The sequence below is a fragment of the Metopolophium dirhodum genome, chromosome 8 (assembly GCF_019925205.1).
Source record: "Metopolophium dirhodum isolate CAU chromosome 8, ASM1992520v1, whole genome shotgun sequence".
NCBI classification, from domain to species: domain Eukaryota; kingdom Metazoa; phylum Arthropoda; class Insecta; order Hemiptera; family Aphididae; genus Metopolophium; species Metopolophium dirhodum.
In genome coordinates this window covers 10,683,354-10,697,969 of record NC_083567.1, presented here as the reverse complement: position 1 = coordinate 10,697,969, position 14,616 = coordinate 10,683,354, and the positions used below count along the sequence as shown (strand labels likewise).

General features: G+C 26.7%; 1 protein-coding gene across 2 annotated transcripts; it reads right to left on the bottom strand.

Annotated features, from left to right (window-relative positions):
- Positions 1-6,505: 6,505 nt before the first annotated feature.
- On the bottom strand, positions 6,506-9,209 carry LOC132950467 (zinc finger matrin-type protein 2). Of its 2 annotated transcripts, XM_061021952.1 has the most exons (6): positions 8,639-9,209; positions 8,328-8,542; positions 8,192-8,265; positions 7,151-7,296; positions 6,923-7,081; positions 6,506-6,844 (listed from the first exon to the last, which is right to left on the bottom strand). In XM_061021952.1, exons 1-5 carry the CDS (start codon positions 8,651-8,653, stop codon positions 6,944-6,946), a joined length of 588 nt encoding a protein of 195 aa, XP_060877935.1. In that variant the 5' UTR covers positions 8,654-9,209; the 3' UTR covers positions 6,506-6,844; positions 6,923-6,943. The 2 variants fall into 2 exon arrangements, with proteins under 2 accessions (XP_060877935.1, XP_060877934.1); XM_061021951.1 differs by having other exon boundaries at positions 6,508-7,081; positions 8,639-9,198.
- Between the last annotated feature and the right edge of the window lie 5,407 nt (positions 9,210-14,616).

The window sequence follows — 14,616 nt, the reverse complement described above, 5'->3', positions numbered from 1 at the left end:
TTATCTCCCAAAACCAGATACCCTATTCAAAGATGTCACTCCAGCACTCCGTTGGAAAATAAGCCAACCTTATCCTCATTTACTAGCACAATTAATAATGAGTTAGTCGTTCTGATATAATGAAAAAACTTAAAAAAATACAGTAATTCCATGATGCAAAGTTTATATCTATTAATGATAAGCTTTTAAGGTATGAAACAACATTGTCTGCTTTAAATAAAAAACTGGAAGGCTTATACAATTCTATAAATAGTCGGAAAAAATGAAAATCATATTCTCAAATCTGAAACTAATAGTCTTCGTAAAAAAATTTCAAATTTAGAGTCTAATAACTTAGTGAAAAGTCTGTCACCTGAGGAGACGATGTTAGAAGCACAACGCAGACTTCTAAAAAGTAAAAATATTATAATTTTTAGTTAAGTTGAATTGCCTAATGAAGTAAATAATTATGCGTTGTTAAACGCAAATGATCTGTTAGCTGACTTACATTTAAATATTATCATTATTCATGCTAAACGTATTGGAGCAACTCATACAGCTACACGACCACTACTACTACTATTTGAAAATGAAACAAATGTATTAGATATATTAACATAAAAATCTAAATTGTGTTAACTTGATAAGTGGAAAATTTTTTGGATAAATCCTGACCTAACAATAATGCAACAAAATGATATGAAATTACTCCAAGAGGAATCATTGCGCCAAAAACGTGAAATGTCAGAAAGTATCGATCTCAGTAAATTGTCCCTTATATTAAGTCTGAAGTCTTTGATGTCCTATTGAAACTACATGTAAATATTACGACTGATTCTGACCTACAGTTCCTGAGATTTTTTTTTTAAATGATTCTTACTCCTTTACATGTTGAATTAATTTTCTATTTTCCTTATCCTTGTCTTCCAGTATTTTTAATACTAATTGGAAAACCAGTACACAGTTAATAAATCGGTTTCGAGATAAATTATACTTAATTGTAGACCGATATTAAGATTAAGCGTATTACCTGAATTATTTGAAAAATTATTAGAATCAAAACTTTCATTTTACTTTCATTTTGCAAATAATGACACAAATAAAAAAAATTAAGAAATTAAATAACACACATCATTGTAAACACGAAAAGACTAATCGCTCCGCTCAAAATCTAAAAAAATCTACTTAATAATTTATTAAAAGTGAAAAAAGGAGTTCCTATTTTAAAAACAGAAGCTTGTATTTTCATAGGATCATCTTTAAGCGGTAAAAATATTTCAACTATTTGAAAATACAGTTTTCAAGTGTAATAAAAAATTTCAAAAAATCAGAATTTGAATATATGCATAACTTAAGCATAAAAAAAGCACAGTCATGTTAAACAAATCCCCTTAATTCGTAATTCCGTAACACAGCAGACGAGCAGCCAAAATTGAAAAAAAACATAAGAAATCAATGTAACAATCCATGCTGTTTTGGCGGACAGAATTGAGATGCATCATACGTGATCAATATATTTATATATCGACGCCAATGGTGGGGAATAGCAGTTTTAACTGTTTTTAGATCATGTGATGTATACCTGGACAATAGTATGTACTGTACGTTAAGACAATCGATCGAGTCCCCTGTACATAAACACTATAATTTTACTTGGTCACTACTCATCAGGCCGAGTGCATTCGAAGTTAAGCTCCCGACGCAACAATATGCTGTCGGTCTCGATGTATTCGCCGCTGCACGCTTGCACCTTCATCGCCGCTCTGCTGTTGTTATTGGTGTTAGCTGCAGAGCAGTCCGCTGCTAATGAAATCGTAAGATGAATTTTTTTCTATTCTCCTATCTTTTACTTGTCTCCTATTATAGAATATTGATTGTCGTAATTGTAAACAGCTTGCAATAACGATCGTTCAAACACATTATTTAATATTATGTAATAATGATTAGTTGATATACAAAATTTAGATTAAAGAATAAAGACAACTTATGACATTTATGTCAATATGAATAGCGAATTTAAGTGTCACATAACACATAGTTTAACATGTCTTAGCGTCTTATATGAAACATACATTGACTATGCATACGGGCATTAGTTAATAACTATGGTGGTATAACTATTAATACTATAGTGTCCAGTATTGTCAATGAACGTATAATTTAATTTAAAAACGTATTCTACGTTCAGTAATGACTGATTGTATGCGATATCTTTTTAGCATTTTTTGATGTTGAATGATGATTTTTATTAAATTTAGTTTTATAAAATTACGAAATTTTATACCAAAATATTATCCCAAAATCATCGACCAAAAATACTATTAGTACACCTAATTAATTTTACCAACATATTTAATATTACATCCCACCCTCCCTATTTTTTTTAGAGTCATCTACACCAGGCATATACCAGTTTTCTTTATTATCTTTATCACCTACGTTCTACATGATTGTATATTGTTTACTAACTGATTTTATGGGCAAAAAAAGCAAAACCTTGAACTGTTTATTGTTGTCTATGTAAAACATTAACGAAATAAATGATCAATTATTTATTATTTATTTTGGGTCCAGACCACAAATGAAGACATTTACAGTTTCGTCGTCCATTCGAAAATCAAGTACAGATATGCACAGACAATAGAAACATTGTAAGTACAATATTATTCGTGTGGTGTACTATCATTATGTATTTATTTTATATTGTAAACGTTTGAGTGTCAATGTATAGGAGGTGTCTGCAATTCGTTGGTTTAAGTAATTTAATGATTTGGAAACACACTTAATATTCGATTCAACCAATTAATTTTCTTTTTTCTTTTGCAAATTGTATTCACATTTAAGCGTAATTAGTTTTTAGTTTTAGTAAAATTCAATAATATCAAATTAAATTATTAATTTTTTTTAACGGGTCCCAGCAAAAGTGGGACACCAAGAAATTCATTACAAATAGATATTCATAGAAATTAGAATTGGTAGTGAAATGTTTTTAAATAATATTTTATAGTGATGTGATTAGAGAAAAAAATATTTTTAAAACTTTAAAACGTTAACTAATGGTTTAGTATTGTGTGTATCTAAATTTTTCATTTAATATCGAGATCTATTATTCTGTATATTTCTGAATAATTTATGCTATAAATATCTATTAAGTAATAATGGTATATATTTTTATTTTATTTACAGGTATGCCGTATGCGGGAATTTGTTGTTTAGTGTAAATGTTTAAATGTTCATTCATGTTCAAACATGAGTGCCACCTGAAATTTATACAGTCTTCATTAGTATTCCATTATTAATATTAGTTATAATATAGTAAAAAAGTACATTTAGATAAATATAAATGCCAATTAAATTTTTTGAATATATCAAATCAAAATCGCGGAACTTAGATCTGATTAGTGAATACTGAATAGTTATTGCTTGAAATCAAAAATTTTAATTTAATTCCCACATATTGATATTTGTGTTTTCTGATTAAAATTTTAAATAATTTATTGATTTTATAAATTTATGATTTTTATATTGTTGCACATTATGGATTTAGTTGTACGTATTAAGGGTTTTAATTAGTTTTTGACCATTGTTTTTCTTTTTTTTTCAATTTGAAATATAAATTTTACATTTTTACGATTTTAATGTTGATTTATATCTAGGTACCTACGAGAAACCTGTCAAAGTTCGCGCGGCTGTGTAATTGACCAAAAAAAAAACGAAATATTAGTTATTTATTATCTACACATTGTGACATATATTGTCATTGTAGACCCATGTTCAAACATCATCATGATTCAATGTTCATTACAATCGAAGCATAGAATATTTTAAATCGGTTATTTTAATTTTAACATAAGTGTTACACGGCGTAATATATAGGCAATAGAGGTACATAATTTCCGTAGTAAATGAATCCTGTTAATATTATATTATATTCCAACATTTTGCTAAAACATGATAAGTTGTAACATAAAATCAGAAAATTTTGTATTTAGAATAAAGTTGAATTATCAAAATATATCTAGAAAAAATGTTTCCTGCAAAAATATCACAGAAACAAAATATCTCTCATCAAAAATAATATTTTTAATGTAAACAAATACCATATTATAATTTGCCTGTACTAAATTGTTTATGTACAACTTTAAATTATACAAGTGTTACTTAGGTAAAATAAAATTCATCCAACCAGACTTTCCGTTACCAATATTTCTATGGAACGCAAATAGATTAAAAAAAATAAATACAAACTACGGTGCTTACTTAACGCAATAAATTAATATAGAAACTTAATCTCAGAAACATGCCGAACACCAAACAAACATTTTAATATACCAAGTTTACATACTATAATAACCACATACAGCACATACTGGTTTTGCAATAATAATATCATCTACATTAGTATTTACTACGCTACGCGCATTTCTAATGTTATCTACGAAAACAAACATTTGTTAATGAATTTTGTCAAAATTTGTACTTTAAATCCATAGGTAAAAAAATAATCCTAGCTGTGTAACTTTAATATTTTTGAACTGCTATTAAAGCATTTTATGAGGAACCTTGCATTAAATGTTCATGATTTATTATTTAGTGAGAATGTTTTTATCGACAATAATTTAAAAAAAATTTACAAAATTCAAAAAATTCCTCAAGACTATAAATAGCTAAAAAAGAGTCAACATATTTAAAAATTTTCAAGTTTCTACGTTCATTAATTTTTGAGTTAAACCAAAAAAAATTATTGATTATTTCAAAATTTGGTTTTGCGTAAAAATTACAATTTTTTCACTTTTATTATGTTTTTCCCGACTGTTTCGAAAAGCACTGGGAATGTTTACCTCTCGAATGCATCATATAGATTCACTTTTCTATCGGAAAAGATGCTGATGTCAAAAACGGAGAATTTTTACTATACTCCAAATGTTGATGACAGAAAAAAATTGAAACTAATAAATAACTTAGTGAATACTAAAATCAAAATATGCAAAATCTTAAGATATTCAAATTAAATGTTGATCATTTAAATACGGTTTTAAATATACTAGAAGTCTGAAAATTATGTTCTTATAAATTGTTTGGAAATAAATAAAATTTATAAAATATAACATTATAACAAATATTTCGTGAATCGAAGATACTTATTAGTTATTATTTTTAATTTAAAATTAGGTATGTATATTATTTAAATGAATCACAATGATTTGAATCATTATGATTTTTAAATCGACGATGTATACTTTGTTAATTTCTTTGCTTCAGCAGATTTGAAACCACTTAGGACATTCATATATGACGACTGGACCTAAATTATCTAGATCCAATTTGCTTTCAGAAACCTCTGTCTACGTTGATTAATACACAAGTACAAATAACAGCATTGTAAAATAAATATATTCTTCACTCTGCTAACTGCTCAAGGGTCTAATATACATAACCATTCCAACATTATAATAATAATTGTGTAAGAACTAAAAATATGCATATCTTATTTATTGTCTATTACAAAAAAAATTGAATTTACCTTAAAGTATTATTCGGTATTAAACATAAACACAAAACAAATTCATTATTATTGATCTAATAAATTTCTATAATATAATTTTAAAAAGATGACAAAAAAGGAGCAAGACATCTCTTTGTTTTAATATTAGATTTCTTAGGTACTCTACCCTGGCACCTGAACTTCTTAAAATAAATATAAATCATACATGCATTCAACAATGCAATATTATGTACTTTATTTTGTACAATTCTGTACAACCTTCAAAATTTATTTTCAATGTATGTTTGCTGCAGTAACCCCTAGCACCCAGATCCATTACTTTTAATACATTTTAACCATTTACTAATAATACACAGTACTAATGTACTTTATTTTGTACATTTTTCAACCAAAATTAAATTTTGTAGTAAAATGGTTTTGGGTAGTTGTGCAAAATTCACAAAATAAGTGCATAATGCTGCATGGTTGAATTGTATGATTTCAAAAGTACAGATCCCAGGATACCACCTGGATTTCTTTTATAATTTTTTTTAACTAACAGATATAAGAACTTTAAATATATTAATTTCACATGCAATTGGTTAATAGTACCTCAAGTAGTTTTGGTTTTAATTTAGATGGTCAGTATGCCAGTTTCTTTTGAATCTACCATTTAGATTACCATGGAAGGTTTGGGAGGACATTGATGAATTTATGGGATTTATTTATTAGTGGTTAATGGACCATGGAATCTTCTGTGGTGACTAGTGAAGTAGAGCAGGTTTATCAACTGTATTAATTTGCAAGTCTTATGTCAGCATGCATTTGTGACACACCATAAGTGCTGCAGTTATTACATATAGACAGATCAATAAAATAAATAAATATTGACTATCAATTGGAATGCTACCTAAATACCTAATGCTTTAGTTTTATCCAATAATTTTATACTATTACTAATGATTACTTTTATACTAATATTTTAGGTTCATTTTGGATTCTAATATTGGAAACAATAGGTAGTCAAGTATACAACAATTTAAAAAAAAAATGTAATATATATATAAATAATATTGCAATGTATTAATGTACATTATTTTGAGTATGGTTTTACTTATTATAAAGAGAACTGAAAAAATTGTATGTATTTTTTTAAAAGTATACAAATCAAGAAATATCAAAATGTATAAAATATTTGGTACATATGATATTAATTATGTTCTGTCATCTATATTCTATTTCATGTAAAATGGTTTGATATGAATATTTCTGTGTACATTTAAAATATTACAAAAAAAAATAAATATTTATAATATTAAAATTAGTTTTTTTTTACAGATCTGAATGGATTTTCTGTTTGGTTTGAATATATATGAATTTCTAGAAAGCAGTTTCATTACAATTTTAAATGTTATTATTTAGTATTATTGACTTTTTTATTTACTATTTATCACTTACACCTAATTATTTATCCTATCGTTATTTTTTTGATGTCCCAAATCCTGAAAATCCCATTAATGCTGCCATATCATCGTTTTGTGGTTCATCATCTAATTCGTCATGTTTTCGTTTTTTTTCTTTCTTTTTTTCTTTTCTATATTCTTTTAACTTCTCTTCCTGAAAATGTAATGAACAAATATTATAAAAAATATTAGAATTTAAATTATATGTAAAATTTAAAATTACTTCTTCTTTCAATTCTCGTAAACGCTGTTCTAAATCATAATCTTTTTTCTTTTCTTCCATTTTTTTTTTATTTGTTTCAAATCGTTTTTTCACTTGATCCAATGATGATCTTTCAATTTTCATGGACATTCCTAAATTTCTTTGATCTGAAAATATGAAGTTATATAAAATATATTAATAGCTATTTAAATGTAAAATCATTTAGATAAACAACAGTCGAGTCTCAATATCAAGGTTTAATATCAAGTGATAATTCCAATTTTTTTCTTTTCCCTTGAAATAATACATAATATAAGTTATATTTAAGTAATTCAACTTGAACAATTAGTCAAATTATTTTTATCCCCCTCAAAAATCAAGTTTTCAAGACCATATTATATTATTCTCATCATTAATCAATAAAGACTGGATTCTTGTGCAATTGCATCTTTTTATCACAATTCCAATAGAAACAAACTACTTATAAATCCAAATTAAGTGAAGTAGATTAATTAAAACAATTTTTATTCATGTCAAAATTGTTCAACTGCGGTTTTTTCATTAAAACACAAATTTTAAATTATATTTCATCTAAATGCACATCTTAATAATAAAATGTATTATTTTGTTACTTTATCATTGTCGTTCAACTTAGGATTTAACTTAATAGGTACAATGTAATAAAGATAACGATTATGTGACAATCATATACAATCGATATTCACTGCAGATAACTGAAAGATAAACACAAAGAAATTTACATGATAGTATATTTTAGTAAAATGTTATAAATTAATTTATATATATCTACCTACATACAAAAATAAAGTAATATGAAATAAATGGTAAAAAAAATATAATACTAAGTAAGTACCTACGCTGAAAACATTTATGTTCTTTAATTCCTACAAGACTAAAATCTTAATTGTTTACGTTTTCAGATGTTTTTTGCACAAAAATACGGTCTTTAGTAATCAATAAATAATTTCTTTTGAGAGAACACCGTATCACTGAATAATATTCATTGACATTGTTTTAAAATTACATGGGCTGTAGACTTACGTTTTTTTCCATTTATATGATCCAAAAAATTAATGGAATCTTTAACCACACAATCGCAAACATTACAGTAATATCTGAAATACAACAAGATTGATTTAGTAAAAATAAAGTCAAATAAAAAAAAAAATTTTCTTACCCTCCACTTTGTGAAGAAGGAGTGGCTTTAGTAATTACAACACTTTTTCCAAGTTTTGAGTCTAAGTCTACGCGGTAATCTCGTTGCTTGAGCATTTCTCTTTTTATTGGTGATAGGTCCTTGGAATGATCGTCGTCGAGATCGTCCATCAGTCTTTTTCTGGCCAATTTTTCGTATTCGTCTCGGTCCCATTTTCGCCGATGATCATCCGGTCTCTATATAAGATTAAAGTCAAATTTTTTTTTACACTATAAAACTGTTTTTTATATAATATGTAACTGGTAGAAAAGATTAAAAGAATGTATACTCACACTACTTGATGACATTATGAGTTTGTTGTATTGATTTATTATTGTCAGTTTAAAATAATGATCACATATAAGTAGAAATATTATGTTTTACTTGTAATTTGTTTAGTAATTGGTATTTGATAATAACATTTTAGATTTGATTTTTTTGTTTTGTCCACATGGCTTATCAGTAAAAAGTACAACAAAAATATAAGCATTGATAAAGATTGTGTGATATCCATGAAGATAAGAGATAAGGAGAACAAATTCCTTTGGCGGGGGCGGTCAGTAGATAGGATAAGTCGGCGTCCATGAGGACGTTAAAATTGACGTGATCGTGGGTTAGTTATATTATAATATGTGATAGTTCGCCGGCGTCCGTGACTGGGTAGGATTGGGCGAAGCGGACCGCAAATTAGTCGTCACTACCCGAGCCTGTTGAGATGAACCAGCAGAGTGCGCAGAGTCTTATGTGGCCCGTCCGCCACACTCTGTATACAAAATTTGGCCCGGCAAAAGTCGCAAGGTTATTTTGCCACCAGAAGCGCGTCGTTCGATAGCAGTGCTACGTTTTACCACACATTATACGTACTTTACTATAAAAGTACGTTCTTTTTGATTTTTTTGAATTCAAATGTAATATAAATTAAAATGTATTATTCATTATCTGGTCATGTTAAAGTATACCTAAATATACAATTAAAGTTCAAAAGGTGTTTGCTATAAAAAAAGTTTAAAATTCAAAATATTCTATAATGACTACGAGTGTAACGAGTAACGAATAATGATAAATGAATACGTTATTTAATAACTAAATTAATACCTACCCATTACTATTTATTTTTATATAAAATATAATATAATATACTATTAGGTAAATTAGTAAAACTTGTTTGAAAACTTGATTGAAAATATTACTACAAATAGTCGTCACCACCGAGAGCGCTGTATGTCCTAAAGAGGCCGATAAATGAACATTGAACAGTTGTCCGACAAATTGGAAATATATTATGATTTAAGGAATAAAATTCAAAATTTTTCATTGCATAATGACTTCTATGTTCTAAATTATTTATATGCATGTATTTAAATACTTTCTTTTAATCAAAAACAATTATTAATATTATTAAAAATTGTCATTTTTAAATTTCTTATTAAATAAAAAAAAAATATATGAAAAATGTGAGAGTTAATTCATTAAATTATCATACATAATGCTTTCAAAGTGTTACAATTAACAAATAATAATTATTAATTATTAATTAATATATGGATTTTAAATACAATTCATAATATGTTGATATTGAAGTTAATACTAGTATTCATATTACCTATGTGTAACCAAAATGCATATATTTTAAATACCTTATTATAAGCATTTATTACTCAGTTGTAATCTATCACCATTGATTTTATAATATATTCATAGTATTTATAGTATATTATAAAATCAATGCTATTACCTATATATTATTATAAATTATTAACAGAGATCCTGGAGATAGTAACATATCTATATGCTAAATGGTTGATAGATTTATATGGTTATCTTAGATCAGTGCTTATTTTCTTTAGACTTTAAGTGACTTTAAGCATTTATGGAAAAAGTTTAAATGCTTAAAATTTAATACTATTATTAATATTTTTCAAAAGTATATTAAAACATTAATTTACTATACATTTTAATAATTTATCTGTGTGAAATAGTACATGGAATTTTAGTATATACCTAATCTAGAAAAAACAATTAATAATTTTGATTAAGGGAGCCTTGACAGTTTTACATTAAATTTAGGGAGCCTCTTGACAAAAAAAAAAAAATGAGAAGCTCTGTACTAGATTATACTGTAAAATATCTAAATATATATAACTAGCGGTCCCGGTAAACGATCATGTTTGTAATGTTGCATTTCAATTTAAAAACTTCATATACATTTTTCACTGTTTACTTTTCTAACATAATTTGTAGTTATTGAAGAAAAATATAAACAACATTTTTGACAAAGGTTGGTTGCTCAATAATACACAGTCAAATATTAACCATATATAACGCATGTCAAAACAAGAATATGATATTCACTTGCAAAAGAAAAAAATTAGCAAGTTGCTAAAAACAAGAAAACACCAAAAACACTAAACTATTTTTCAAAATTAGTTTGAACTTTATAAGATAACTATTATTGAATAATATTATGATATAAATAATATACCTAATCATATAATAAAATATGCAAAATATTTTAAACATGTTTTTAGAGTTTTTTATGAGCACTAGAAAATAATACTCCACTCTACCAGACTAATATTAAAATTAAAAGCAGAATCATAAAAGTTTTAATTTAATTTAAAGATTTCAATTAGGTTGCAAATATCCCAAGAAGTGACTAAATTATACATAATAATATTTCATAATTGATGTCTACTTGATAAAAAATATTTAAAACAACAATGCTAATGTAAATTAAAATTACAGGCTCCAATTATTATAAATTATAATATATATTAGATGCTAACTCCAAAAAAAATAACATTTTAATTCATAGTTTAAAGGCATTTTGCATTTAAAAGTATGAAAAAATAGGCCTTCATAGGACAGGAAGCGCGCTCTGGTGTCTATAGAACTGTGGTAATATTTTCAATCAAGAGTGTATACGTATAGGGGTCCAGAGTGACGACTGACGACACCTTGATTCTGTGTTAATATTGAATATTGATAAATGATAACTGATAACATTCCCATGATGTAAAAAAATTTCTTAATTTAGAAAAAAAAACCATTTTCTTCCTTTTTATACCTTTAACAAAAATAAAAAAACGGACGGGTTGCACTCCGGGAGTGCCGGCTGAAGTGAAAACTTGAATATTAACGTCGTGCATTTTTGATATTTTGGAATGGTAAGGGAAAAATTTTGCACGAATTGCTTTAATTATCAGTATAAAAGTACTATCATTTATGTGGTAAAATACAATATTAATTTATTTCGCATTTCATTTGTACACAAACATGACAATTTATATTACATTAAAAATTTAACACTTCAGAACTATTACAATTATTTTACATTAAAAAGATCTCTCATTAAAACAATCTCTCAGAAAAATCTACTTCCATCCATAATTTGAAATCTGTTTCAAAAATCAATGCATAATATAGTAAGTAGGTATTTAATATTATGTATAATAATATAATGTATTCAATTTTATAACATTATAAGGTATTGTTTGTGATAAAATAAACACAATTCATGGATACCTGAATATTGTGATGTCTGCAGTTTCAGTCCTTTTGACAAATACATTTTTCAAATTATGCTGTAATTTTTTTCGCGGTGCGGATAATATATTACGTTTTTTTTTTACCTAAACGTCCCTTACGCCAATCGTTAATTTTAGCTAGTAGCAGGTAATTGAAAATTGAACAAAACGAACACTAGACACAAGTGACTAGATAAAACATCTAATATGGTAATAAATATCAACAAGTGCAACATATAAAAATAAAATAAAAATTAGATTATCAGTTATTTATTTATTTATTTCTACTTACATGAAAGCGAAAGAAAAATTAACATACTTCTAGAAGTCCGATTTCAATTTTGAAGACTAATTTGAATTCAATAACTTCTTTTCTATGTTTTGTAGGAAGTTGCAAAATTATTTACTTAATTTCTCAAAATGAACTTGTACTTTAAAGGTTCAACGAGTTAAAAAAATGAAAAAGTTTTTTCTACAAAACATAGAAAAGAAGTTATTGAATTCAAATTAGTTTTCAAAATTGAAATCGGATTTCTAGAAGTATGTTTATTTTTCTTTCACATATATTAATCTAAATGCACGCATTCGTCCCAAGCCCGGATTAAGGATCAATTGGGCCCCGGGACACCATACACTTAGTGGGCCCCCTTTCAACTTTAACTTCAAAATAATTGTATCATTACATATTAAGGACTTTATATTACTGTATAATTTTTCACTATACAAAAAATATACAGGATGTATCTTATGTCGTACCCGGCTTTTTTTTTTAACAATTATGGATCAATGATATGGGATTTCGTTAAAACAAAAAAAAAAGATGTGTTTTTCTATTTTTAACAGGCAATTTTTTTATAACATTTTCAAAATTTTTAAACACGTAGTTGTACCAATAATAAAATCGACTTTATTTTTTCAAATATAGTAACCACTTTATTTTTTTATGGATTCTGGCGTAAACCTTTTTTTCTAAACATTTTGACAGTAAAGCGATCAATTTTGGGTCACTAGATCATTAAATATAGTTCTCTAAATTTTAGTATAATATGCATTAATACTTTTAACTGAAATACCTAATTTACAAGAGCTAAATATTTTTTTCTTATAACTATACATTTTTATATACTTAAATAATTAAATCGGTAATCTAAAATGCTCAAAAAAAAAAAACAAACAAACAAAATTGTTGGCAAACATAGTTCATTATTTATAGTAATTTTTCATGATATAAAATTGAGAACAATTTTATAATTATTAATAATAATTTACCTACCGACATATTTTTTTTAAACTCTATTGGACGCGTTAAAAAGAATATATTTTGGGGATAAATATCGGAGTTTGTCGTTTGCGCATCATTAGTACCACAGGTAGGAAATTTGGTAGGTCGTTTGCGCATCGCAAATTTTAACAATAGAAAGGTACCTACTACCTATTACCTATCTACCTATTAGTGATAATATAATATATTTAGATAATATTTATATGTAAATACTTTTGCAATTTATAACAAATCAACAAATCTATTCAGTAGATGATCAAATAATATTATATTTTTTTTTTTTTTTTGGTAAATGTGAATATTAATTTTGTAATTTTTTTTTAAATATGAATTATGAATATTGACGATTATTTTTGTAAGTGTAAATAAAACCTGGTATACGTAATTTGGAATGCGCAATCGGCCTATAAAAAGGTTATTTGTAACAATAGCTAGGGAAAACTCCCTATGCCTTTTTAACAATAGCTATACGCAAACGGCCTATATAAAGGTTTTTTGTAACAATAGCGATCGGAAAATACCCTATGCCTTTTTTAACAATAGTGATGCGCAAAGGGCCTACAAAAAAGGTCATTCATAACAATAGCGATGCGCAAACGTCCTACGCCCATAAATATGGGCCCCGGGATCGTGTCCCTTGCCCCCCCCCCCTTAGTCCGGGCTTGATTCGTCCTGACGTGAGTTTAATATTTTTTACCCATCACAAAAAAAAGTGCAGAACGCCGCTAAAGAAGTTTTCATTTAAATAAAGTTTACTGGAATCAAACTATTTAATTAAATTTGATGACACTTCATATAATACCTAATTATTTTACCTATAATTATTGTACATAAACTCAGTGGCGTGCTGAACAATTTTCAGACCTGAGGCAAATTATATTACCCAATTTGACCACTCACTCGGCTACCAACAGCTTTCTACATCTTTAGACTCTCAGCAGACCGATGCATGTATATTGATTTTACAATTGTGTGTCTGTATTATTTTTTTGGTCTGTCATAGGAAATTGAGCATGCTTGCAGCGTGAGTTTTCCTTACTTGATTTTGCTATGTACCTACCTTTAATATTCAAAAATTGTAAAATCTCACCGTGCTTACCTATACTTATGTTTTATTGAATATATTCAAATAACATACCTATAATGGCTAATACAATTGTAATCTATATTCTATATAGTGAATAATTTTCCTAATTCTTAGTCCAAATCACCAATATGGATGATCAAGATTGTTTCTTCATTAAACTATTTATTGATGAAATCACAAACCTGCAGATGTATTGTAAATTGCATGTGATAAAACTTTCAAGTTTCAAGTAAGTATTAGCTAAACAATTATTATATAATAAGTGCATCATAATGCATAGAACTAGTATTTTTAACATATTTCCTGGTATTTTATAGGTAGACTACTAGACTGCAATTATTCTTGACTTGTAGACTAATATTAGTACAGGCACGT

Bases quoted from the DNA above. Each gene is read 5' to 3' on its own strand.
- LOC132950467 (XM_061021952.1), bottom strand. The intron at 7,297-8,191 runs GTAAGTCTACAG...TCATATTTTCAG, and splicing joins TCATATAAATGGAAAAAAAC to ATCAAAGAAATTTAGGAATG. The intron at 7,082-7,150 runs GTAATTTTAAAT...TTACATTTTCAG, and splicing joins TACGAGAATTGAAAGAAGAA to GAAGAGAAGTTAAAAGAATA.